Source organism: Ipomoea triloba, chromosome 7, assembly GCF_003576645.1.
Source record: "Ipomoea triloba cultivar NCNSP0323 chromosome 7, ASM357664v1".
Classification (NCBI taxonomy): Eukaryota; Viridiplantae; Streptophyta; class Magnoliopsida; order Solanales; family Convolvulaceae; genus Ipomoea; species Ipomoea triloba.
The window spans coordinates 4,701,790-4,729,773 of NC_044922.1; the positions used below are offsets into that span (position 1 = coordinate 4,701,790).

General features: G+C 30.4%; 2 protein-coding genes across 3 annotated transcripts; both read left to right on the forward strand.

Moving 5' to 3' along the window:
* The first annotated feature begins 1,283 nt into the window (after window positions 1-1,283).
* On the forward strand, window positions 1,284-5,914 carry LOC116026351 (ubiquitin-conjugating enzyme E2 variant 1A-like). Of its 2 annotated transcripts, none has more exons than XM_031267842.1 (5): window positions 1,284-1,444; window positions 4,566-4,705; window positions 4,871-4,996; window positions 5,089-5,215; window positions 5,606-5,914. In XM_031267842.1, the coding sequence occupies exons 1-5, from the start codon at window positions 1,402-1,404 to the stop codon at window positions 5,665-5,667; spliced, it is 498 nt and encodes a 165-aa protein (XP_031123702.1). In that variant the 5' UTR covers window positions 1,284-1,401; the 3' UTR covers window positions 5,668-5,914. The 2 variants fall into 2 exon arrangements, with proteins under 2 accessions (XP_031123702.1, XP_031123703.1); XM_031267843.1 differs by having other exon boundaries at window positions 1,285-1,444; window positions 5,609-5,914.
* A 12,519-nt stretch (window positions 5,915-18,433) lies between these two features.
* Window positions 18,434-23,004, forward strand: LOC116024663 (probable peroxygenase 5). The gene is made up of 6 exons (XM_031265616.1): window positions 18,434-18,628; window positions 18,823-18,921; window positions 19,128-19,213; window positions 21,343-21,437; window positions 21,901-22,026; window positions 22,583-23,004. The coding sequence occupies exons 1-6, from the start codon at window positions 18,574-18,576 to the stop codon at window positions 22,728-22,730; spliced, it is 609 nt and encodes a 202-aa protein (XP_031121476.1). The 5' UTR covers window positions 18,434-18,573; the 3' UTR covers window positions 22,731-23,004.
* The last annotated feature ends 4,980 nt before the right edge of the window (window positions 23,005-27,984 follow it).

Here is a 27,984-nt window from a genome sequence, read left to right on the forward strand (position 1 = left end):
GAACTATAAATATAAGGTATGTTTTTATTATATATTAAAAGTACATTATTCTTGTATTAAAGATATATTATTTGTCCTTGGGCTATTGTTGTGTTGGGCTAGCTTTATTTTCAATATTCAATCACTATTATCCACTCACATAATAAATTTTTACCTTATATTATCTATTTTATAAATCAAAGGGGCTGTAAAAGCAATGAAGGAAAGATACTATGTAATAAATTAATTTGGATGACGAGGAAAATATTAAAGTTATTACCTGTAGGTATATATTAAGTAAATTTTATTATTATGTAATAACTCATAAATCATAAAGAAAAATTATATTTTATTCTTAAATTATAGTGTAATCTTAGAATTCGTCCCTACTTGTAAATTTTGTTTATTCTTTATCTCTAATTATAACTAACGTTGTACTCCGTAATTTTTTTTCTAACAAAACATTAAGGACAAAATTTAAAACGTAAAGTGACGAGAAAAAGAACGAAATTTGTAACCTCAATTATGATTTAAGGTTAAGAAATGAGTATGATCAATAAATATGGACGATTTTTATAGTTATCTAATAACTCAGGAATAAAAAAAAATGTAATTTTTTCAAGAATAAACTACATTAGAAATTTTCAAAAAAAACTACATTAGAAGCTAAACACTTAACAGCCCGTTTGGTTCGCTGAAAAAAATTTGAAGGAAATGGAATTCAAATTCCATGGAAAACAAATTACCAGGAAAATAGATTCTATTGTTTGGTTGATGGAAAACAAATTATTGGGAATATGAATTCCATTGTTTGGTTGGATTTGGAATGATAAGGAATTATGAATATAAAGACCAATATGCCCTTAACAACTAATAGTGATAATAAATTATATTATTTTGATGAGAGTAAAGTTGTCCAATTGCTCAATACTTTCTTCCCAAACTCTTTGAAAAACAAAATACCAACTCCTAGCAAATAATTTGTTTTCCTCCACTTTTGGAAACTCAAGTTCCAATGGAAAACATTTTCCATCCAACCAAACAATGGAAAAACACATTTTTCTTCACTTCATGGAAAATCTTTTCCATTCCATCCAACCAAACACCTCCTTAATGTTCATATGATATTGAAATTGAACTTGGAGAGTAAAGTATTAATTCTTTAGACTACAGATAAATAAAGTATAAAACATATACTACCTTCAATCTTACGGAGAAAGTGTGGGAAGATAGAAAAGATGTTGAGCTGTGAGTAAAGAATGGTTAAAGTGCAGTCATAGTCCGGGGGACCATTATCACTCACTTCCTCGCCACCCCACGGTGTTCTCCTATTCCCTACCCCTATCCCTATCCCTACTTTCTACACTATTCAATCTTCATTTCTCTCTTCCTTCCATAAAAATCCCCTTTCAACTACTCCAAATGCTCCAGGATATGGGTTCTGAGGGTTCATCTTCCGTTGTAGGTAAGCTTTTAACGACCTCAAGCTTCTTTACATTCCATCTTGATCTTAATTTCTGTAAGTAATTACTGTTTAAGTCATTTGATGTCAGTTGATCTTACTGCACACCCTCTTTGTTGCTGTTGTTGTCTGTCTTTGGGCTATTTGTGGTGCCAAGATGAGGGCTTTTCTTCATGGCTTTTTAACTAGGTTAGGGTTTTAGCAGACGGATGCAATTTTTGTTGATTTGAAGTGAATTTCATATGTATGCCCCGCTGGGTTTAGGTGAGTTAGGGCTAAAGTCAAGGGTTTTTTAAAAGCGGAATTGAATGGAGTAGTTCGCAGATTTATGTTGAATTTAGAGGTTCTAGGACAACATATATTGCAGATAATCAGCTCAGCACTGGATTGTACTTAGGTTTCAGAGTTTTCTAATAGTAATGCAATTTTTACCTAATTGATTTGCTTTCCTTTTACTAATTGGTGAATTTTGATTTTTATATTCTTAATTGGGTTCAATTTTTACACTTTATAGTTATTTTGTTTACCAAAAGTTTTCTCTGATGTAATTACAAATGCAAAAAATTCCTTTCAAGATATGATATTTCAAAACATCTTTGTATTTGTACTTTATTTACTTTTCCATCCAAAGGCAACATCACCAAGAATGGTATTTTTGCGTTTGGACTTTAAATTCCTCTAGAGTACAGAGGATTTATTTATTTTTTAAATTTCCTACCAGAAGGATTCTTACTAGGTCCTGAATTGTGTTGCTTGTCAATGCTTCAATCTCAAATTCCATAGGAGTAATCATAATGATTTATTCTTTCCTTTCTCACTAGGAGCTTAAACAGAATTAACATTCTCAAGGATTCAAATTGGTCTGTGTAGAATATGAATACAGGTATTTATGAGTTGCCTTGTGTAAGAAAGAATAGTTTAGATGTTGAGTGCAAGGTGGTGGGTGAAAAAGACGTGGTAAAGGGCATGTCTTCCTTCACCATGGGGGTGGAACCCGTTTTAGGTTTAAACACTTTGGAATGAAGTGTGGCAAGATGAAAACAAGAGACAGCTTAGCATAGCAAAAGTAATTAGGTGACCTGGTCCATGAGTGGGGTCTTGCCATGTAGGCCAAGTTAATAGGAAGTCACCATTTGGAGCTAGGTGGGGCCATTAGCAAACAATTTCAACTCTTTTAAAATGAGGAAAATGACAATTCAACCAATTTCCAAGTTCCAAGTTCCAAGTGTCATTTGATATTCCTGTAAGACTTGGTCATTTCCTCTTCCTCTGTCCTTTCCCCCTACTTGTACCTGTCCTTAAACCAATTCCTGGATTACAATCAGGATCTGTGGAGATACATAGTTCAGTAAAATTATCTCATAACTGTATATAAGAAATTAAGAATTAAGATAACAATTCAAAGGAAGTGCTGCATGCTAGATATTGCATTTTTGCTTCAAATTTAGATGCCCCTAGCTTAGAATACTTGGTCATTTGAGATCAGTCCCTATCAGAAGGTTAAGACTAAGCAGTGGTTTTTTATTTTATAATTATCCACTCACTAACAACAGCAGAGGCAGAGGAATTAAAGACAACTACCATCTAGACACTAAAATCTTAATTATAAGAAAGGAACATTCTACCAGTTAATAAAACCAAATGAATTTTGTTATAAAATTTAGAAATTCTTTTGAAAAATTAAAGTTATGAATAAAAGACTTAACACATTTGAAGGATCTTTAAGCCATTAATGAAAGAATCTATAAAATCAATTTGCTTGGTCAAAAGTTAAGCTTCAAAAATCTTGGAGAATCTGGAATTTCGTAGGTGAGGGACAGAGGCACGCAGTAGATGGAGAGGAGAGAAGCAGGGCAGAGAAACGCAAGCCTCTAAAAGTGGGAAACTATGGTTAATTGTATTTGCCTTCTAAAGAAAAAAATACAACCTTTTATACAGGCTGCTGGTAAAGATATTGCACTGGGGACCCTTTTAATTCAAAACGATCCATTAATGAACACAATAAAATCTATCCAGCGCCTAATTCAAAACCATCCTAACATTTAGGTTGTATAATTTCTGTGTCCTTAATAGATGTTGTCATAGTAGTGCTTTCTATCTTCATTAACGGGTGCCTTTAAGGTGAGAATTTAAAGATCAAAAACTTGTGCCTGCCCAAGTGCCTGTAACACTAACATGTATAAGAAATTAAATTTAATCTCCTCAAATTCTCTATGTACCATCAGCAACTCTTTCTGCAGAACTGTTTCACACCCTAGCTGCTGCGAAGCCATTACCTTTGGTTCTATAAGCCACCACATAGTATGTGGTTTTAGTTTCATTTTTTAGAAAAGATTCTTTGTAATAACTAACAATTACTGATAATTCACCCAGAGATTCATTAACTGATTATAGCAACTTCGTATCAGCCCACACATTTGAATTTACGTATAACGAGGTGGTGACAACTGGTTGCATATTACCTGTCTAAAATTCTGAAGACATCTAACTGTTAGCATGGGGGCCATTTTGTTCCTAAGGTTTGGGGTTGGCCATGGACTCAACTTTCTCTTGGAGGTTTCGTAAGGGTGTATTTGTCTTTTTTGGCTCTTGTACTGCCCTATTCTTTTGTTACAACTTACAATCATAGGGCTTGCCTGTCTCTTAATTGTTCTTCAAAAAATATAGGGAAACTCATTGTGGCAATGTGGCCATTGTTTTTCTTTCAAGTTGTGTTTTGTTTCTCACACTCTTTCAAGTTGTGTTTTGTTTCTCACACTAATGCAGCCAGAAATAAGCAATTGTATATACTCATAGGGCATTCTTACTACTTTTGATTGATTGCATTAATCATTAGAACTTTTCACATGATTGGTTCTTGCATTTGTGTAGCACAGACCCTTTTTCCCAATGCTTACCTGGCTCAGTGTTTCAATTAAATTAATGTTTTCTTGCTTCATTTGATATAAATGTAAAATTGCTTAAGTTTTTAATTGTGGAGTTCTAAATGAATTTTGAGTGAAAAAAAAAAAAAATTTTGGCTGATATCTTGAACTATGGCATGTGGATGGTAATGGAGGCATCATATTGTGTGATATTCTGGTAATTATTCCTCCATGATTTTGTGTGCATTTCCATTTTCCAGTTCCAAGAAACTTCAGATTACTAGAAGAACTTGAGAGGGGAGAAAAGGGAATAGGGGATGGAACTGTCAGCTATGGAATGGATGATGCTGATGATGTTTACATGCAGTCTTGGACTGGAACAATAATTGGTCCTCCAAATGTAGGTTCTTAGTTAACCCTTTATTTAATTCGTTTCATTTGCATGCTCCACTTCTGTTTGAAATATTCATGAAAGTCTTCGCTGGTGAGTTATAAGCTTTGACTGCATAATGACTTTATAGTTAGTGGATAAAAGTTGTGCTAATAACATATGCTCTGCTTGCAGACTGTACATGAAGGCCGAATCTACCAGTTGAAGCTGTTCTGCGGACAGGATTATCCTGATAAACCACCCAGTGTAAGGTTTCAAACCAGGATAAACATGAGCTGTGTTAATCAAGAAACTGGTGTGGTATGTAGTATTCACTGTTTGGTTAATATCATAATATTTTGGCGTATTGGCATGATGTATGGGAACTTGCTCATGGTTGATGCAATTCGCAGGTTGAACCGATTCTTTTCCCCATGCTTGCTGATTGGAAAAGGGAGCACACGATGGAGGATATATTATTGCAGTTGAAAAAGGATATGATGTCTCCCCAAAATCGAAAGCTAGCTCAACCTCCTGAAGGTGCGTCACTGTGTCTTTGTAATATCTGGTCCAATTCTAGTTTGCGTTGCAATTTTGTAAGTGTGTGAAACGTTCCCTCAACCCCAAGTTAGTTAATTGCAATATATGCTTTTTTTTGGGTGAATTTGACCCAATTTTGACTTGGGTTTTGATAATGGTGAATTTATTTTTTGACATTAAATTTTTTTATATATATTATGAATCTACATGAAAATACTATTTGCTTCGAGAGTTTTGGTTTTAGTTGACCCCTAGAAAGTGAAAAGTGAAACAAAATGTGACAAAGGGAGATCATATTTTCTTTGTTCAACTCATGGCTTGTATTTTGATGCATTTCTGGGAAAAAGACATTTCATATACGCCCTCTTTCTCACACGCTTTCAACTTCAGCAGGCAACGAGGATGGGCGGGTGGATCAAAAAGGGATTGTGCTAAGGTGTTGCATCCTCTAATTGTGAGTATACCATCGAACATCGAGATGTACATAGCCTTTAACAAATAATCTCTTGGAACCCTTTATATATATTATATATATAACTATATATATGTAAGCATATGCTACATGTCATGTGTACTTGTACTTGAGGATACTGATGTGATATTCCAATTCACCATTATCATACACAATGGCTTGAGAGATTCAATATCAAATTTCAAATTCTATTGAATAAGCTGTATGCTATGTTCCTTTGTACTCTAGATTTTATTGTGTTGTTACACTCAATGTTATATATACACATTTCACATGCAATCAAATCACAGCTTGAGCTATTGTGCAGTTTGGGTGTTTGGTTCAAGTTATCTTACTTTCTCAAAGGAATACAACATTCCCTGAGGAATGTAATATTCGCTCCGCATTGAATTTTGAAGGGAATAATTTCTTCACAATTCTTAGGCTATTTAAGATTCTCACGCATATTTATTCTTTTTGCAATTTTAATTCTAATTATTATAAAATATATATTTTGTGTAATTTATTATATGTATCATATTTAACTATTTTGGTAATTATATATTTTATTTTATTTTTTATTGCATAATTTTGTTTCTCAAATTCAAGCTCTTAGTTAATCATTTTTAAATCATGTATTTATATATGTTACCATTGTTTTATTTATGTATTTTAAACTTTAAAGTTTATTAAAATACATGAAAGTAAATTGGTTCACAGAATGTCGGATTACTTCAGAGAATGCTAGATTAATGGGAAGATTAGATTTTTATGTTTGGTTAAATTTGAAATGTGCAATATAAACTTGTTTGGTTTAAGGTATGGTGTTCATAGTTGTATTGAGAACTATTAGTGATATGTATAATATTTATTTGATTTATGGGAAGTTTCGTAGCGGTTACTTGAAGATGTGCTCTAAGAGCATCCTTAATAGTAGAGTTTTTTTGTGATTTTTGAGGAATTTTTGTAAGTGTGATTAGAAAATAGAAAATGGGAAGGGAGTAAAAAAACAAAACAGATATGAAAAAATAAAATAAAATAAAATTAAAGGCTTTGACAACCACGCATGGCGTGCGAGGCTGAAGAACATGCTGTGTGGGTCTCACTTTTTTTTTTGAAATAACCCTTGTTTTGCAGGAGTAAAAATTGCCCTTTCTCTCCGTCATGTTAGCACCCACTTTTTAAAAAATCGTGAATAAATCTCCAAATAACTTCTCTAATGGATGCTCTAAGGGAATCTTATCTTGTGAATCCTAGTTAACAAACGATTGAGTTAATTATATTTTTGTTCTTAGATTTATATGTGACAATTTATTTTTAAACATCTTTGGTCATAATATTATTGTGCATGACCACTTTTGATCTTTCATCTACAATGATATTTAGATTTTCAATTATAAATTTTTTTCTAAAAAAATAAAAATATAGCTAATCAATACACTTTGTATAAAAAAAATCAAAATGTTCTTGTATTTAACTACTTTTCAATGATATCTATACTATTAATAAAAATAATATTCTCAACTTTAACTTTTCCCGCCCAAAACACTCATATACTATTAAGATTTATACAATTAATAAAAACAATATTCTCAACTTTAACTTTCCCGCCCAAAACACTTCTATACTATTAAGGTTTATACAATTAAAAAAACAATATCCTCAACTTGAACTTTCCACCCAAAACACTCCTATACTATGAAGGTTTGCCTAATATTGTAAAAATATGGTAATACAATTCCTATTTGTAATACAATTTTAAATTAAAATAAAATTATACAATTCCTAATAAAATATATTCTTACCTAAGTTCCTATTTGTAATACAATTCTAGATTAAAATTACTAATCGTAATAATTCAGTACATATATTTCTCTGCAATGCAATCTATACTATTAATAAAAACTATATCCTCAACTTTAACTTTCACGCCCAAAACACTCATATACTATTAATGTTTGCGTAATATTGTAAAATATTGTAATACAATTCCTATTCGTAATAAAATTGTAAATGAAATATAGTAAAACAATTTCTAATAAAATATATTCTTAACTACGTTCTTATTCGTAATACAATTCTAAATTAAAATTACTAATCGTAATAATATAGTACATATATTTCCCTGCAATGCAATCTATCTATACTATTAATAAATACAATATCCTCAACTTTAACTTCCTGCCAAAGCACTTCTATACTATTAAGGTTTGCGTAATATTGTAAAATATGGTAATACAATATCTATTAGTAATACAATTGTAAATTAAAATATAGTAATACAATTCCTAATAAAATATATTTTTACCTATGTTCCTATTCGTAATACAGTTCTAGATTAAAATTATTAATCGTAATAATACATTACATATATTTCCCTGCAATGCAATCTATACAATTAATAAAAACAATATACTCAATTTTAACTTCCCGCCCAAAACACTCCATACTGTTAAAGTTTGCGTAATATTGTAAATTATGGTAATACAATTCATATTCATAATACAATTGTAATTAAAATATAGTAATACAATTTCTAATAAAATATAATCTTACCTACGTTCCTATTCGTAAATCGTAATACAAATTCTGGATTAAAATTACTAATCGTAATAATACAGTACATATATTTCCCTGCAATGCAATTTATACTATTAATAAAAATAATATCCTCAACTTTAACTTCCCGCCCAAAGCACTTCTATAGTATTAAAGTTTTCGTAATATTGTAAAATATGATAATATAATTCTTATTCATAATACAATTGTACATTAAAATATTGTAATACAATTCCTGATAAAATAAATTCTTACTTACGTTCCTATTCGTGATACAATTCTAGATTAAAATTACTAATCGTAATAATACAGTACATATATTTCCCTGTAATACAATCTATACTATACTATTAATAAAAACAATATCTTCAACTTTAACTTCCTGCCCAAAACACTCCTATACTATTAACATTTACGTAATTTGGCATAACTCAACCCGTAAGGCCAACCAAGACATTCGTGCTTGCAAATGTCGGCTCATTTTAGAATTTGGTTTGCACCCCACCACTTGCGCGCAAGAGAGAGAGCTTTTATGCTATACAATTCAATAAGCCTTAGAAAGACTCTTGTATAAGTAGTTGTGCAAACCCACTTTCCAAACCAATGTGGGACAAAAGCTACTTGAAAGCTTTTTCTCTCGATTTTTCTAACTCAAATGAGTCAACTTTGAGAACCAATTTCTCATTCACCAATTATCCTTTTTTAGAGTACAATATATCAAACTTTTCGTCTAACTACTAAGAACCTGAATACACTTTGACTTGACTGAAATCGAAAGTGGACTCCACATGTATTTGTACCACAATATAGCCACTAAAATGTCATTTTATGCTATTTTTTTCAACAGTTATTTGTCCAGAGAATATCAACACTCTACGATCAACCAACAATCACTCAACTAATTATCTCATTACTCCCAGGTGAATTTTTCTCTAATATAGTTATATTTACTGAATATCAAAATATAAGTGTATCTCAAGATTTTGCAATAACTAACCGAAAAGTAATTAAATTAATGATATATAATGCAATGCAAATTATCTACATATTGCATTTATACACTTATTTTAGAACATTGAATTTTTGTGATATTTGTTGCATGCAAGGAAGACTCATACTATAGTTTATTTGTCGATTCTTATATGTTATAAATCATAATATCATAAGAAACGGATACTTTGATGAAATATGAAGTATGAGTAGTCTGCCAATTAACAGTTATGGACATCGCATTTCAATAGTTCGAATGGGCATCATTCCAAAAAGCCATACACTCAATTTGGTAATCTGGAGTGAAGTTTGGATTAACAGTTTAGATATATGATTCATATATTCTGATATATTTTTGTTTATTGCCTGATGTCATTATGATCATTTGAATTTTGAGAGCATAGAAACAAGCTCGAAATAAGCTTATATGCTTGAATGGTCTTACCTCAAAGTTACTACCCACTATCATACAATGCTTTATGTTGTATGTTAGACTCGAGGTTACTAACTTCTCACAATAGTCAGAGACTTGCTTTATATGTATGAAATATTGACAAAAAAATTAGGCTTTAGATGTGAGTTTTACTTATATATACCTGGGAATCTGAAACATTTTGAAATTTAGTGATTGGTAAAATCAATATGTTTTACATTGGAAAAAATCACAGAATATATACATGTAGATTATAAAATTAAAATTTCAGTGTCAATATTGTTATGACTCAATGCTTTGATTACATTAAAAGTGATTTTTTAAAATTTCAAGCTCAAGATATGGCACGCTTGATGAGTCGCAGCTGGAAGGTCAGTGATCCGCTCGCCGACTTTAGATGTTGTTGATCAAATAAATCAGTACATGTGAGACATGAATATTGCAAAATGACGAACATATTTAAGTTGTAACTCTTTGTGTAAGGCAGAACCAAACGATGAAAATCTATTAGTACATACTCCTAAATTCTTAAATAGTTTGAGATTGTATGATTTTCTTAATCATTCATTGACATTAATTAAATGTCGGTGCGCCTATTATGTTATTGTGGAAGATAGACCATTCTCTTGGTCTTTATAACATTACGCGACTCATCATCACATGAAGGAACCAAAGTTCCTATCCCTCGAATGTCTCTCACTCTTTCTGATACGAGATTGCCCTTCAAGTTCTAGCATAAATAATTCCCATTGATGCTTGCATATGCCATGACTATCAACAAAAACTAGGGCCGAACACTAACTTATGTTGGGTTATTGCTGAAAAAAACAATTTTTAATCACAGTCAATTGTACATGGCTTTCTCCCGAGTCACCCATCCTGATAGCCTGAAAGTGTTACTTAGTTCTAGACGATGATGGACAAGATTGTGTTGCTGCTACCAATGTTGTTTACAAAGAGATTTCAATAATGTGTAAATACAACCGGTGATATTATGTTTTTTTCCAAGATGGCAAAATTGCAATATATCTACACAAAAATATATCTTCCATATACATGAATTAGAATAGCAAATGAATACTATAACTGAGTTACTAGATAACGAGCATATTTGCCTAATTTATAAAAATAATAAACAATAATATATAAAATCTTTAAAGTTCCAGCACCACATGCATACATCTACACATTAGCTATTAATTAAGCAATTATTTGCTGAAATTCAAACAAGGATAGCATCAAAAAACATAATCGATCCAAAACATATTTTCAATTTCACTATATAATATTTGATGTTATAATTTATATAATTATATATCGATCCAAATATTCTTAATACTACGTATATTATAACAAATCCATTTTCTCAAAAAAAAAAAAAATAACAAATCCATTTCGTGCATCGCACGGGTCAAAATTCTAGTCTATACTATTAATAAAAACAATATCCTCAGTTTTAACTTCCCGCCCAAAACAGACCTATAATATTATGGTTTGCGTAATATTGTAAAATATGGTAATACAGTTCCTATCCCTAATACAATTGTAAACTAAAATAGAATTCCTAATAAAATATATTCTTCCCTATCCCTAATACAATTGTAAACTAAAATAGAATTCCTAATAAAATATATTCTTCCCTACGTTCCTATTCGTAATACAATTCTAGACTAGGATTACTAATGGTAATAATTCAGTATATATATTTCTCTGCAATGCAATCTATACTATTAATAAAAACAATATCCTCAGTTTTAACTTGTATTATGGTATGGTGCTTAATATTGTACAAAATATGGAAATTTGGCATAATTCAACCCGCAAGGCCAACCAATTTTCTGAACGACATTCGTGCATGCAGGTGTCGGCGCACGAGTCAAGCCTTTTTAAGTTCATTTTGGGATTTCATTTGCACCCCCTCCCCCCTTGCGTGCGAGAGAGAGCCTCTATGCTATACAATTCAATAAGTCTTAGAAAAACTCTTGTATAAGTAGTGGTGCAAACCACTTCTCAAACCAATGTGGGACAAAAGTTACTTTGAAAGGTTTTTTTCTATATTTTTCTAACTCAAATGGGTCAACTTTGAGAACCAATTTCTCATTCACTCATTATCAGTTTTGAGTGTACAATATATCAAGATAGTCTCTGGCAGTAACTTCCGAGATTTATTGGGAAAAATTGGTAATGTATTTTGATTCTATTTTTTTTAGCTATGTAGTTCTATAAGTGTAAAACCTTCATGTGAAATTTCACAATGACCGGAGTAGGATAAGTATGGTTTTCGAATTTTCTTCCAAAACTGGTCCAGAGAGAAAAATTCTGGACAGCGCACTGCCAAGGGCAAAAATGGAATTTTCTGTGTTTATTCGCGGATCAAAATGACCAAAACTTTTTATGGACATCAAGTACTATAAGTTGGGGTTCTACCATAAAAATTTCAAGTGAAAAAGAGTTCGGGAACTATTTTTACCGGCTCAATCTTTCGGACTGCGCCAAGCTGAAATTTGCTGAAAAGGAATGGTTAGAAACAATTTTGACAAAAATATTTTGTAACAAAAATAGTAGCGAAATTTTGGAATGTCACAATCAATTTGGAAGAAAAATCGTGTTTTTAAGAAATAAGTGTAACCCTTGTCACTTGGAATTTCATAACGAAAAGTCGTTAACAAATATGTGTATTTTGGAAACATATTTGGATAAGAATGATCGTTTGAGTCATTGTGCGAATAAACTAATTAAACCCAAGGAAAGAAATAATGTCTTGAAAATCTTAATTTCTGGATAATGTTGTTGCAGACACTNTTTGGGTATAGGAGAGATACCTAAACGTGGCGGTAACACCCAGTTTTCTGTTGGTTAGATGCTTCCGCAATGTATTGTATTATTAGGGATTTTGTAATAAATCCAAGAGGTGAAAATTAGGGTGTTACACTTGCAATAACTAACCGATAAGTAATTAAATTAATGAATATGATGCAATAATGTAAATTATCTACCTATTGCATTTATACACTTATTTTAGAACACTGAATTTTTGTGATATTTGTTGCATGCAAGGAAGACTCATACTATAATTGCATTTATACACTTATTCATACTCATACTCGATGTTATAATTTATATAATTGTATATCAATTCAAAGAGTATGTTCGGGAAAAAGAAAAACTAAAAGTGGTTTATCCAAAAAATAGAATTAACCGTTTGTTTTAATGCGTGAAATAAGTTGGCTTTTGAAGTGGCGTGAAAGCACAAACTGAATTAAAGCATATCTTTATCTGAAAGCTTTTTCCTCTTCCTTTGGAATGTATTACATAATCAAGGCAATCAAAAGGGGAAGTAATCCAACCCATAAGGATTTAAATCATTTAACCACCAACAAGCTTATCTTGTCCACAAATTTTTCGTCCCAAACTTTCACACTTCGATCCAATAGAATAGTATTTTGTTTCAAGGGCCTCCACACCTTGACTTGATAGAATGGTTGAGGAATAAATCACGGAGACAAACAAACTTAGCTATTTCTGATAGATTATCATCTAGTTAGCACATGAATTTATTTCATAATATATGTATCTAACAGTGCAGCTCTAACTTTACGATATCAACATCAAACTGAGGGTTTGGTGCTCGCCTACTTTACTTCATTTCTCAATAGCCACTTGCAAATATTGTTTCCTATTACATCCTCTCTAATTATTTTTATTTTAGAAATTTAATTAAAAGTTTAAAAAGATGAATTCTTTATTAAAACCATTTTAGGTGGATGGGTATCTTAAACTTTTTTGTAGTTAAACACCAGGAGGCCATGTTTTTGTTGAATAGTGACTCAAATTTTGTCGTAATCGTGACAAAATTCATTAAAAGCTAAAGTGATGGGCATTTGCCTTTCGTAGAGACAAAGCTAGCATTTTATGTCCATCATCTTTTTCTGGAATATAATGCGTTATCCAAAAACCCAAAACCAAGGATTCCCCATTTTAAGGTCATGTCCTGCCCATAATTTTGTCCGTATGGACAATATTTGAGGTTCTTAATAGAAGAAATTGTACACATGGATGGTTAACTAGTACGGAGTATTTTTTTTTTTTTATGTGTGATGCACAAAAATAAATGTTCAATATTAGTAATTTATATTATTAAAATTTTAGATAGTTATATAATAATAATAATAATAATAATAATAATAACAATAATAATAATAATAATGTAAACTTTTTTTTTATTTATAAATTTGATATTTATATTATATGAAATATAGATGATTCAGTTCTTTCAATGGCCTTGTACTCCAAATATATAATGTCTATATATTATTATCATTAAAGAAGATAAGAAAATATACGGTAGATAAGGGCATGTGCATGATAACAATACTTGAAAAGAATAGTGGAAGTTATAACGGTATGTGTATTTTTTATCAAAATATTGTATAGTACAACGTAACTCTTATATCATAATATATATATATATATATAAGTTACATGAAAAACGAAAATAATTAAATGATATAACTTTCATTCACATTTATTAGTTTTTAAATTTTATCACTTTAACCCACAACCTCCTATATAAGAGTACAACTTGATGCTACTAAATTTAGGCCATATGGGATCAAACATTTTAGTTAAACATTTAAACATGCGATATCAGATATTATATATCCATGTTAATTTGTTTTTTTAATAAAGTAAACATAATTATTTTATAGAGATTATGTACTATCCCGTACATGAGATATTATATATCCATGTTAGTTTGTTTCTTAATAAAGTAAACATAATTATTTTATAGAGATTATGTACATGAGATATTATATATCCTTGTTAATTTGTTTTTTAATAAAGTAAACATAATTATTTTATAGAGATTATGTACTATCCCGTATGTGTTAAAAATGTTTTAGTCTGACGTTAATTAATAATATGCATGTTTGGTGTTACTATAAACACATAAGAATTAAATTACCAAAAAAATTAATTTATAGTAGTGAAATTATATACTTACAATAGTGACTTTTATGAACAAATTAAATGTATGTATCTACATTAGTGACTTTATGTATCTATAGATTTATTTTAAAAAATTAGGAGAAAAAATAACAATATGTGTGTCAATTAAAATATCACAATTAGAGTTTTTTAATAATATATTTTTATACATTAATTTTATTTGTACAATTCTTTTAATTCAAATTATAAAAAAATTATAAAAAAAAAATTCAAATTATATTTCACAATTCCTTAAAGTGATAAATTTTAATTATCATATTTGAATAATATAGAGAAATTAAAAAAAATTATATTTTTTGTTTAATAATAATGTACACAATTTTCATAAAATTTTATTGTTTTGATTTTTTAAAGTTTTTGGATTAATTTAGATATTTTTTGAGTGCAATGGGTTAATTGTTGTTCTCTAAATAGTTCGATGGCCTATTTGTACCTTTCTCAAAACATGATTACACGTGGCAATCCAACTCAGCAGCAACCGGATATATAGTAACCTGCTAAAAATGTTAATTGCAATTTTTTCTCGAATTCGTAGATTAATTTGAAGTTTTTTTTGAGTTCAATGACTTAATTATTATTTTCCAAATAATTTGATGACCTATTTGTATTGTACCCGTTCTCTTGTATTTATTAATAAAAAAAACGCGCATGTTTATGTTATAATAAATATTTGTTACAATCTTGCATATAGTAATCGTGTGTTTATGGCTTACCGATTATTCTAAGTTATTGGGTTAATTATAGTTTTGAAGGCTGATATATAATATGTGGACTAAATGGGCAAATGGCTAATCTTTGAAGTGAATATAGGATTACGTACGGCCATCTTAGGGTTCCCTTTGCTTCCACGTCTACTAGTTGATAAAGCTTGGAGTAGACACCCAAATGGGGCAATCAATTGGATCCATATTCCCTAATTATTAAGGTGTTTGATCGACAGGTTTAACTATCTGGAATAGTACCAAAGTCATTATTATTGTTTAGTTGACAATTTTTAGAACACTACTATATATGAGTTTTGATTACGCTTTTAATTGCAAAATTCATTCCTTAATATAATAAAGGTTTCATTCCCTTCTTCTTTCATTTTCCCAACTATTAATAATCATTCTCATTACACCCTACTATCAAACATGCAAAATACTTTCACCAAAACTCATTATCATTACCAAGTATTTGATACCCATTTTAATCAAGATTTCCATGTGCAAACCAAACACACCCTAAATCAATACTCATTAATTTATACTAAACTTTTCAACATTTTTTTTTTGAAATACTCATGATTCTTTACAAGGTAATATTTGTTCCATACTTTTTGACATTTTTAGTTACTAATATACTGCCAAGAATCAACCACACAATTTATGTAAAATATTTTAATAACTAGATTTTGTAAAAAAAAAAAATTATGTAGCTGAGTTTAGTCATGTGATATTATTATGTACTACTTGTGTCCCATTTTATGATATGTTAATGGAATTTGATGAAATTTATTTTTAATTCAATTTTTCATAATGTTAAGTATAATATTAATATATAAAGTTTATATATTTGAAACTACATTAAAACATTATTAGATTAAAAAAATTAAAATTTAAAATAATTTTAAAATACTAAAGTAAATAAATAAAGAAAAAGAGTTGATTTCACAAAGTAAATAAAATGAGATAGAGTGACTGGATTATTTCTTATGACAATCCTTGAGTCATTAATTTGTGCCGAAGCCAACAAATTCAATGTGATGCGATAGTGTCATATCCGTGAGTAATTATTATGTAGTGATTTTAATAATAATAAAAATAATTAAAAAATAACATTATTCAATTTCTTATTTGAGCAATATTGGCAGACTTATCGTTGAGTATAGTGGCAATATTGGGCATAAAAAATTTGTGACTAATTGATTTGGTGTTAATTATTAGGGAAAATTGTACTTTTCGTCCCTAATTTATAAGGTAATTGCAAAATTTGTCACTAAGTGTTGGTTATACTCACTTTTCGTCTTTAAATTATCATTTATCACCTAATTCAACAATTAATTTTTATCAAACACTTTAATTTTAATTAATTAGCTTATTAGCTACTAGCTTTTCAATTTTTTAACTTTCAGATAGCTTTTCAGCTATGCGTGCCAAACAGAGTCATAGCTTTCCAAAATATTTAATTTGTAACTATGTTTTTATGAAGCCACAAGCCCCTCCTGATGAAGATTAAGTACTTTATGTTTTTATGATTTTTTTTTTAATTTTGGTGTATGGTAATAAACTAATAATGCATTGTTAAAATATTTATTGATATAACACTATTTTTTTTGTTGTCAATAATTTTGATGTTTAAATAAATTTTCATTTGGAATTAAGTAGTGTGTGTAACTGTGTACATTATTTTATTAATGATATCGAATATAATGTATTGTAAGTTTTTTTAAATATAATATATCATAATATATAAAGGAAATTTTAGAAGAAGAAAGCAAAACTAGTGTATTAAAAAAGAATAAATTTTCCTTGATTAGATTACTCCGTAATAAATTCCCTAGAAATTAGCCACAAAGCCATACATTAAAACCATTTTTCTAACACACTATTTTTGCCCAAATCATCCACATCTAACAAACCTATTAGTTGGCTTGGTTTTAACAATAATAATTATATTACTATAACATGTATTGACAATTGTAAAGGAAATTATAGCAAAATCAAAATAATAACAACAATTTATATGATTACAGATTGTCCTGACTAATAATTGGTGGTAATTTGGCTAATTTTCGACTACTTGTTGAAAAGAACTTCACATAATACAGGGTTAGAGTTTTCTATCTAACATTTGATCGGAAATTTCCTCCAACCGTTAGAGGAAATTCACATAATACATTGTGGAGTTTTTCATCCAACAATTGGTCGGAATTTTCGACCCAATGCATGGAATTGATGAAAATTCTCATAATAAAAATGGTGGGTTATTCGTCTAGATTTTCCGTCCAACATTGATCTGTTGGACACTATTTTTGACCAACAATTGGTGTTGGATAGAAATTCCGGCCGGTTTTATGAATCTCCATTTTAGTCGATATGTTGGTCAGAAAATTTATTTTCGACCAAAAAAAATTATTTACCGTCCAGATTCCCTGTCGTTATCCAAGGATGTGCATTGAGTAAATCTTGCCTTGTGATCCTAACCGGCGAAAGAACATAATGAGGTAAATCAACGTAGGTTGTGCATAGATGACTCGCTCAAATCAAGAAAATCAATCGCGCTAGTTGTCAAACTTGTAACCTTGCAATTACCAAGTGAACAGCTTGGTCAACTTGGATTGGTTGTCCCGAAAATGATATTTTTCAAAGAGTAATTTTCATTAACTTATAAAAAGATATATATGGACCATGTTTGGTAAAATAGTCAGACTATCAGCCAATTTTAACTTATTTGAGGGTTAAAAAATCAATAAGTGTTTGGTTAATCAACTTTTTATAACTCAAAAATATCAAAATTCAAAAAACCTACTTAAAACAACTTCTTTAATTAACTTTTTGAGAAAAGAAATTATACCAACTGACAGTTAATTTACCAAAAATCTTTCTACGATCCGCTAATGTTATCAATGTAGTTATACTCTTTAACCCAATCTTCTAAGCCATTTACCAAAGATGGACATAAAGTGTTTGTTAAGTAAAGTAATTTGAAGAGAATATAGCAACCTTCGTTTTCTGACGCAGGTACAGACAGAGACGCAAAGCAACTCACACTTGTTATATAACAAACACACAGACACCACCACACTCCACAGCATCATATCATATCACAACTCGCCTCTGTTGTGTTTCCTTAAAAACTCCGAGAATTATATATATTCTCCGCCCACAATATATAATAACCAAATCTGTTTCATCTTCATTTTCAAACAGAGCCATGGCCGCCCAAGATAATTCTACTTCTTCCACCAACACCACTGTTTGCCATGATGGTATATATGTCAATTATCATTTTCCTCGAAAATTAATAATTTCCAGAACTTTTTTTTTTTTTTTTTTTTGGAGAGTAGTATGTATAGATTAATTAATTGATTCCAGAATTTATATATTATTTTGATTTTTGACAATATTGTTATGGGTTTTTTTTTTTTTTGTTTTTTGTTTTTTAAAAATTATTGGCATGTAGGAATGGGAAATTCTTCTGATCTGTCCCCACTGCAAAAGCATGTAGCGTTCTTCGATATCAACAAGGATGGCATCATTTATCCCTGGGAAACTTATCAAGGTTGTTTTTCCTAATTAATTATTTTCCCTAGATAGAATAACATTTTGTTAATAGAATAAAGATTTTACATCTATTATTTATATTTACAAACAGTCATTCCTTTTTCTTTTTTTTTTTGGTTATGGTTCATTATTGCAAAAATTTTCTATATAATTGTGTTTATTAATTTTTTATTTTGTGTGATTATATATATTATTATTTTTTAGGTTTTCGAAAAATTGGATGTGGAGTTCCTCTCTCAGTTTTTGCATCCTTGTTTATAAATCTTGGTCTTAGTAAGAAAAGCCGACCGGTAAGACACACACTCTCTCCCTTTAAACGTGTATATATATGGAGATGCATAGAAAAACTTATTTGATTGATATTGTTATTGTGATTGTTTATTCAATACTTTTGAAACATATTATACAAACCTAACACTGATGTTCATTTTTAAAAATAAAAAATGGTCCATACTATAATACCATGTTATATCGTATATAATCAGGTCTATATAGCGAGTTGTACCCAATATGAGGGTATTGTACTGTTGAAACAATATTATTCGCGAATAGTATTTAGTACAACTTGCTATACTTACATATGTATTTAATTAATTACGTAAAATCATATCTAAAGAATTATTACGGAGTAGTTCATATTAACAGCCAAACCAGAAAGGGAATTTTTCTACGCAAAGGCATGACTGCATGAGTAGATGTGATTTGTTGGGCGTCGTTTTATAATACGTATATTCCCCCTAATATATATCTCAAGAAATTAGGTAATCTCATGTAAACATTTTGGGCAATGAGAAAAAATTATTATTTAATAAAATGAATTGGATAAATCTTCTTATAATCTGTGTACTGTATTGAAAAGACTTTGTGTGATAAATTCACAACTAAATACAAAAATCAAGGTATTACCTTTATTCAAACGAGAATAGCATGTCGTTACAACAATGTGACTGTTGCTTGAAAATGGCCCACAACAAATCAATATTGTAGGATTAGAAAAAATTTGGTGTGAACCATAACAAAAAGTATAACTTTAATATACTAAAAGTACATTATTTATGTACTAAATGTACATTATTTGATAGTATGATTTACACAATAATGATTGGCAGGACTGTGGGCACATGTGAGTGCTGTAAAATTGTGATTTTATTTATTTTGATCATTAAATCTAACTTAATTCTTAGGCTAGACTAAAAAACTAAGAAGGTAAACTAATCAGCTTCATTTGTCTATAAGCCATACCTGATTAGCTCATCAAACTCAGAAAATCGATCAATAGACAGCTCTCACAAAGAGTCAAACTTAGAATCTTGTGATACCAAGCTAACTATTCAATCAACTTGATTAGGGTTGTCCAATAATAATTTATTTTAATCGTTGCATCTATGCTGCGTGACACACATTTGAAATTTTGAATGATGTGGTGAAAGCATGGTTTCAAAGTAGTTTAGAAAAAGATGATTCTTTCCTTAATTATGAATATAGTTGTAGTTAGGTGCACACAATCTCTCATTCTTTTCTTGTGCATGTTACTTCATTCCTAGAATATATACAACATAATAATAATTTTATAATTTGTGATGCAAAATCTGAACCTTTTATTGTGTAACATCATCACATGTTGTCAATTGTTGATAGCCTTTTAACTAGTTGTTATAACATGTTTGTACACACGCGTTTCGTCACCCACTATTCACTTTAAAAAAGTTATTCGCTTTGAATATATTAAATTTATAAAATTCCTATAATATGAAAAAAAAAAAACAAAACAAAAAAAAGAAGAAGAACAAAATAAAGTTTAGGTGTTATATATTAAACAATGATTCATATAAATATATCCTACTAAGATTCCTCTTAGTGAGATTATTTTTGGGAGGGGAGGGCCCGGAAACAAACTATGGATTGTCTTTTTGAGGTGTCATTATAGCTCTATCATTCTTGAAAATTTCTCTAATATCCACCGGAGGAACTTGAAATTCGATCCAGTCGCAATTTTTGCGGAGGGCAACCTTAATTAGTCAACCACTCTACCACTTTATTGTACACTCAGGGAGTATGATTAATTGTTACTTCTCAATCCTTGATGAGCCATTCCTTACACACTTGCATAATGCTGACACACGGCCCTATCGGCTCAGGTCCTTGAATTAAACACATGATAAAATGTTTTGACTTTAAAATTCTTTGAATTTCCATTTATGCAATGCCTTGGGATTTATTTTTGTTTATGAGTGATAAGGGAAGCCCATAATCGCTACTTGAGGGTGTGTCAATGTAAACCCTACTCTAATATAATATCGCGTAAATCACACATGAGATGCTAAATCGTACTAAGAAAGTCTTATTTAACAGACTTTACCAATTACGTGTTGGCAAAGTATTATATATAGTGTGAATAGCAGTAAATGGTTTTTTGCAGGGAAAGTGGCCATCCCCTCTCCTCCCTATTGAGGTGACAAACATCAAACTCGCCAAACATACTAGTGATTCCGGTGTCTATGACTCCCATGGAAGGTATAAATATTAATCTTATATTGAAAAAAAAAAAGTGAATTGTGAATAGGTTGAGTCTTTGTTGTCTATGTATGATTTGTATTTTCACTACAAGAAAATAACAAAATATATGGACAAATATAACAATGGATTATATAGTTATAGCTTAAATACCTTTAGTTTCTAGTATTTTACCAATGGAAATTCGTTGAAAAGTTATAAATATCTACGAACTTCAGTAATTTTTCAGCAGATTTTTTTTGTTGGTAAATTTAATTTTTCTTGTAGTGTTTAAGGCAAAAATAAGTATCATGGAATAGAATTATAGAGGTATATTGCACGTACTCTACTTTTTAACTTCAAATTTGCACTCTAATATTTTTTACTTCCTACTTACATGACATATCCAATCAGTACATATGTATGGAGTAATAGTGTAATACTCCATAAAAATACACTTAGAATTTTCAATAACATATTGTAGGTTTGTTGAATCAAAATTTGAGGAGATATTCAAGAAACATGCAAGATCAAATGCTAATGGCTTAACATCAGAGGAATTGGATGAAATGCTCAAGGCTAATAGGGAGCCAAAGGACTATGGTGGATGGTAATTCATTCAATTCTTTTATTTCTCTCATCATGAACTTGTTTTTGACAAAGATTATGAAGTCTGAATAACAAGATATGTGATATGGTTAGAGTGAGATTGGGGGCCAGATAGTAAGCAAATATTTTATTAAAAAAAAAAAAAAAGTTTCTATCACTTTGTGTTGCATGCATGTTCTTTAAATCTATCATCTTTAATTTTAGTTCTTGGCTTTAATTAATTTTTTCATTAGCATTAATGATTTTCATTTTCACTTACACCTGATACTTCGGTACATGATGGTGGAAATTCTCTTTTTTTTTTTTGTGAATGTAAGGGATTAAATGTGATACAAGTTGAGAAGTCGTGTATGTGAATTTAAAAAAAAAAATTGAATTTAATTATTGTGATCGAAAATGACCTAAAAAAAACTGTAAAATCCAAATAAGAATATTACTATACATATAAGACATCTCGAGATCAATTCAAAAAAAAAAAAAAAGCATTATCGGATCTGCAGGCGTTTATAATTTATGCAATATAATGTTTAATGTTTAATATTGAGTTTGGTTTGCAGGGTTGCGGCAATGTCGGAGTGGAAGATACTATACCTCGTAGGCAAAGACAAGAATGGGATTTTGGCCAAAGAAACTATAAGAGGAGTTTATGATGGAAGCTTGTTCGAAAGAATGGCAAGGGAGCATGCATCTAAGAAGAAACCCTAATTTTTTTAATCCTTGATTTTATTTTATTTTATTACTGGAAGATATATAAATTTAATGAAATGAACTTTAAGGGTTGTTTGTGTGAATACTGCATATATAGTAATTTCTAATATTTTATTGATTTTTATTTCTAAGTGGTAAAAATTCCCCAGCTTAGAAATGGAATTTATGAATGTATATAGTGTGTATTCTACTTTTGCAATGTACAATGTAAATAAAAACAATTGCATTTGGTTGATTGACGTGTAATAAAAACGGCCTATATGTTCATATAGTTAGAGATCTTTACATATCTAGTTGTTATAATGATTTTTAATTAATTCGTAGTCCAGCTTAGGGGTGTAAATTAAATGAACTGAGCGGCTTGGGTCCAAGCTCGACTAGAGCTCGATCAACTTCGAACTCGAGCTAGCTCGTTTGAGTCGTTTTCCTATCGAGCCGAGCTCGAGCGCAAATACTTTAGACTCGTGGCTTGTCGATTCGCTCACGAACAACACAATTATATATAATTGTGTTCGCGTGCCGCAGTACGCCTTCCTAGGTGTGGTTGTGCGGTTAAATCTGAACTATTAATATTGCCTAAATCAACGTCCAGGATTAACACTGATTAAAAGAACGCGTGGTGGCAATTTGATTTTCCTCTTCAATCCGCTAAAACCACACACCTTAAGTTTCAACAACTGACACACTTTAAGCACACAAACCACACACCTTAAGAAGGAAAACCACGCACCTAAAACTTTAGAACGACGCACTTAAATTTCAACAACTAACACACCTTAAGCACAAAAACCACACATCTTAAATTTGACCTAGATGCAAAAAGAGCAAGTCACTGCCCTTTTTTAATCATTGTTGATCTTGGACATTTATCGTCATAGTCCAGCTATTTCCAATTAAAGAAATTTGAAATGAAATTCTATATTTAATTTATTTACTGGAAAGCCCATAACTTGAGCTCGTTTATAATCCTAGCTAATTGATATATTCTTAATTATATTTCATATATATTATAATTTCAACAATATGAATAATAGCTAAGAGAATTATATTTAGAAATAAAAAAAAATGTAAAGTTAAAATTTTGTATGTGTAAATTTAAACTCTAATAAGATACATTTTCTTATATATATATATATATATATATATATATATATATATATATATATATATATATGCACATAATACTTATTAATAAGCATTTATTAGGTAAATTCTATTATCTAATTCCTGTAATTATAATTTATATTGCTATATTTATAATTAAAACTATTACATTTAAAAATTAACAAATTATTATTTTAATTTTGTATGATTAATATAATGCATAAATATATATATAAATAGGATGGTGAAACCTTTTCTTTTAGTGCATGAAATAGTTTACCTTTTCAAGTGACGTGAAAGCACAATTCAAAGCATAAATGCAACTCATTTGATAAATGAGATTGTGGACCATGGTTGCAATGACCAAGGGCGGAACCACGAATAATAGGTTGGGGGGCCAAATTTATAGAGTATGTTAGTCGACATTAGTATAAATTATACAATATCATTATAAACACCATACATATGATTGTGTCGATTATTACTGATAATTATTTTTAATTATACTATGTGCAATAATATAATATATGAATATATATATATATAATTATATGAGTATGATCGTTAAGGTTGTCAAACATTATTTTCAAAATTTTCACGTAACACAAAATATATACAATGGTAAAAAATATGAAAATTACACTTTTCATCCCTAAGTTATAGGGTAATTGTAGAATTCGTCTCTAATTATTGTTGGTCGTGCTCACTTTTTGTCTGTAAGATATACTTCGTAATTGATGTTGTAAATTCCGTCGCTTGACTAACAAAACATTAGGGACGAAATTTGCAATGTTAGTATAGCTTAAGAACAAAGGGTGAGTACAACATGTTATTAAAAGGGCAAAATTTGCGACGTCAATTATAGTTTAGGGACGAAAAATGAGCATGATCACCAATTATGGACGAATTCTACAATTATTCTATAATTTAGGAACGAAAAGTATAATTTTTCGTAAAAAATATTTACATTTAATAAAGAAAAAAGCTAATTAATAAAGAAAAATGGTTTATTTGATTATTTGATATATTTATTTTTATTTAATGAATTTAGGTTTATATATATATATTAAGTTCATTTAATATATACATAATAGATTTTTTTTTTTTAAATTAGGAGGGGGGCAAAACTGTAAAATTTGTATATTATAATAATATATATACATACATTTTTTTTTATAACAAATATATATACATATATAACTACTAAAAATGGGGTGGGGTTGGGGGGGGGGGGGCAAGGCCCCCATACCACAATGTGTGCCTCCGCCCCTGGCAATGACTAAATGTGATAGGAATTTGATAATAATGCATTAAATATAAAAATTTTGATAGTCAATAACTAAATAATATGAGAAAAGGACTACACCAGTTAGAGAACGAAAAGTGAGAATAGCTCAACTTTTTATACAGAGGTAATTTGATATAACTTTAATTTTTTGTAGCGTCAAACAAAATAATTTAAAACTTATTTATCAAAGAACAAATTTTGTATGATAAGATAATTTCACATGTGACATGTAATACTTTTTTAGGTAAAATGTAATATTTTTTATGAATACATAAAAATATTATATTTTAACTAAAAATATTATCCGTCTCACATGAAATGATCTCACTCAAAACTTAATCTTTATCAAATATGAGGACTTTTTACCTCATCAGACTCATTTTATTTATACAATGACTCTGTATGGCATGCCTAACTGAAAATCTAACTGAAAGCTGAAAGGTGAAAAGCTAATAGCTAATAAACTAACTAACTGAAATTAAAATATTGTAAAATTAATTATTAAATTAGCTTATAAGTGTAAAAGGATATAAAACGAATAAACTAAAATATTAAGATTTTGATAATAAAAGATAGATTGTGTCATTTTAATTTGTAAATTAATAAAGATAAATAAAAACGAAAAAAAAAAGGTTAAAAAGTCATGTGCTTATTTTGAAACGTTACTTAGAGTAACATTTTAAGATAAACTATTATTTTAAACTCTCAATTTTTCTCATACAAAATTTATAATTTATTTGTAGTTTAAAATAAGCTTTATCAAACAAAGACATTATAATTGATTCTTGATTGTTTAAATACTTTATTAAGCTCCGAATCACTATGTGCATGCACCACATTGTTAGTTTATTGATACATTTATTGTTTTATTTAATATAAATATTAAGTTGAAAAAAATTATTTTCATAAAAACATGATATGATGTGATAATAAAAGACGAGAAAATAGCGAATGTCAAGACTTTATTGGTGAAAAAAAAACAATATGTAAATTTATTCTTATTTTATTAAAAAATAAATTTAAAATTCTTCTTATTTGAAGAAAATACTCAATTTTTGTCGTAACTGCAAACGTGATGAACGGGGGAGTGCCTTCTTTTAGTAGCCTCAAAGCACAAATCATTTATGGAATGTATTATTCAAAAGGGAAAGTCAAAGTCATACTAAAAAATAAAAAAAAAAGAAGTCACGGCCCGCAACACTTTCTCGTATTCGTCATTTTAATGTTGTCACAAGATTTGTAATTGTTATAATCCAATGGGGTAGTTCAAGTGACAAGGGAGCTCTTTTTGTGAAAATGAATTTTGAGAGAATTCGAATTTAATTTTCACACGTGACGATTCCCCCGTGGAGTTACAAAAAAAAAAGATTTGCAATTGTTAATACATTATGTTCAAAATATGATGATCTGATTCTTTTAATTTGCTCTAGAGACAAAAATTTAAAACAGATATAACATGATTCTTACGCCTAGATAGTCACAAGTTCAATTCCCGCTAATACCCTCTCGTAAAATCTATTTGTATAAAGTTTTTTAATGTGATTTAACTCTTTTATATAATTTATGGACTATTATTTAAGAATTACCCATTAGATACCACCAGGTAATATCGTGATGAGAACTGTTGTATTGATATTCACAACTCTTAACCATAATTTGTACAAGGTATAAGTATATATACAGAGTTGAAGGTAAAGATAGACTAGGACAAGGAGTCATAACCTAACACAATCTCTAGAGTCTTAATACTCCCCCTCAAGCACAGGGCACAGTTGTGACCTGTAGCTTGTCTCTCAAGAAGGAAAATCTAGGACCCGGAAGAGGTTTAGTAAAGATGTCTGCAAGCTGATCTTTGGTTGAAATAAAATTCACTTGAATAGCTTTAGCTGCAACTTGGTCTCTCACAAAATGGTAGTCAATCTCCACATGTTTTGTACGAGCATGGAAGATTGGATTCGCACACATGTAGGTGGCACCAAGATTGTCACACCAGAGTTTTGGAACCGAAACGCTAAGTGCACCAATCTCACGCAGCAGGGAGGTTATCCAGATCACTTCAGCACAGACATCTGCAAGAGCCTTGTACTCTGCCTCTGTAGAAGACCGAGCAACAGTTCGTTGTTTCTTGCACACCCAGGATATAAGATTCCTAGATGGGGTAGGTAAAGATGCATGTCCAATACGACTAATAGATAATTGCGTACCATCACCGATACGAAGCGTGTCACTGCCTATGTAGTCCTCGGAGGTAGAAAGAGCTGCAATGTTAGGTGTAGCATGATGAGTTGCGTCCGTGTCAGGGAACCAGGTGTGAGTCCCCAGGATATCAGCAACCGAACTACCATGATAAGCAACATTAGCCTGAGCTTGAGGAGAAAACCCGGGTGGTAACCTGTAGCAAGCAAGAGTAGAATGACCAAAAGTGCCACATATTTGACACGTGGGCTGCCAGTTGGACGACCGCCCCCTGCCTCTATTACCGCCTTGCTGCCGACCCCCACGCGAGGAACTGCCGCCATGCGCCAAGCCACCGCGTCCGTGAGAATTTCCAGAACCAGACCTCCCCGCGGCACCACGTGACCGGCCACCGCGACCACGCTGCCAACCCCCCTGCGCCATCATCGCCGCCGGCGGAAACTCGCCACCACCAAACTGATCACCAGCGAAAAATTCTTGAGCCCCCAAGAAGTCGGCGAGCTCCTGCAACGTTACCGGAGCACCACGAACAGCAAGGGATCCGGTCAGAATACGGAACTCCAGTCGAAGCCCGCGAAACACGTAGAGATTCTGTTCTACGAGCGACACCGGCCGACCGGCGAGTGCAAGGCCTTCAATGATCATCTGAGCCCGACCAATATA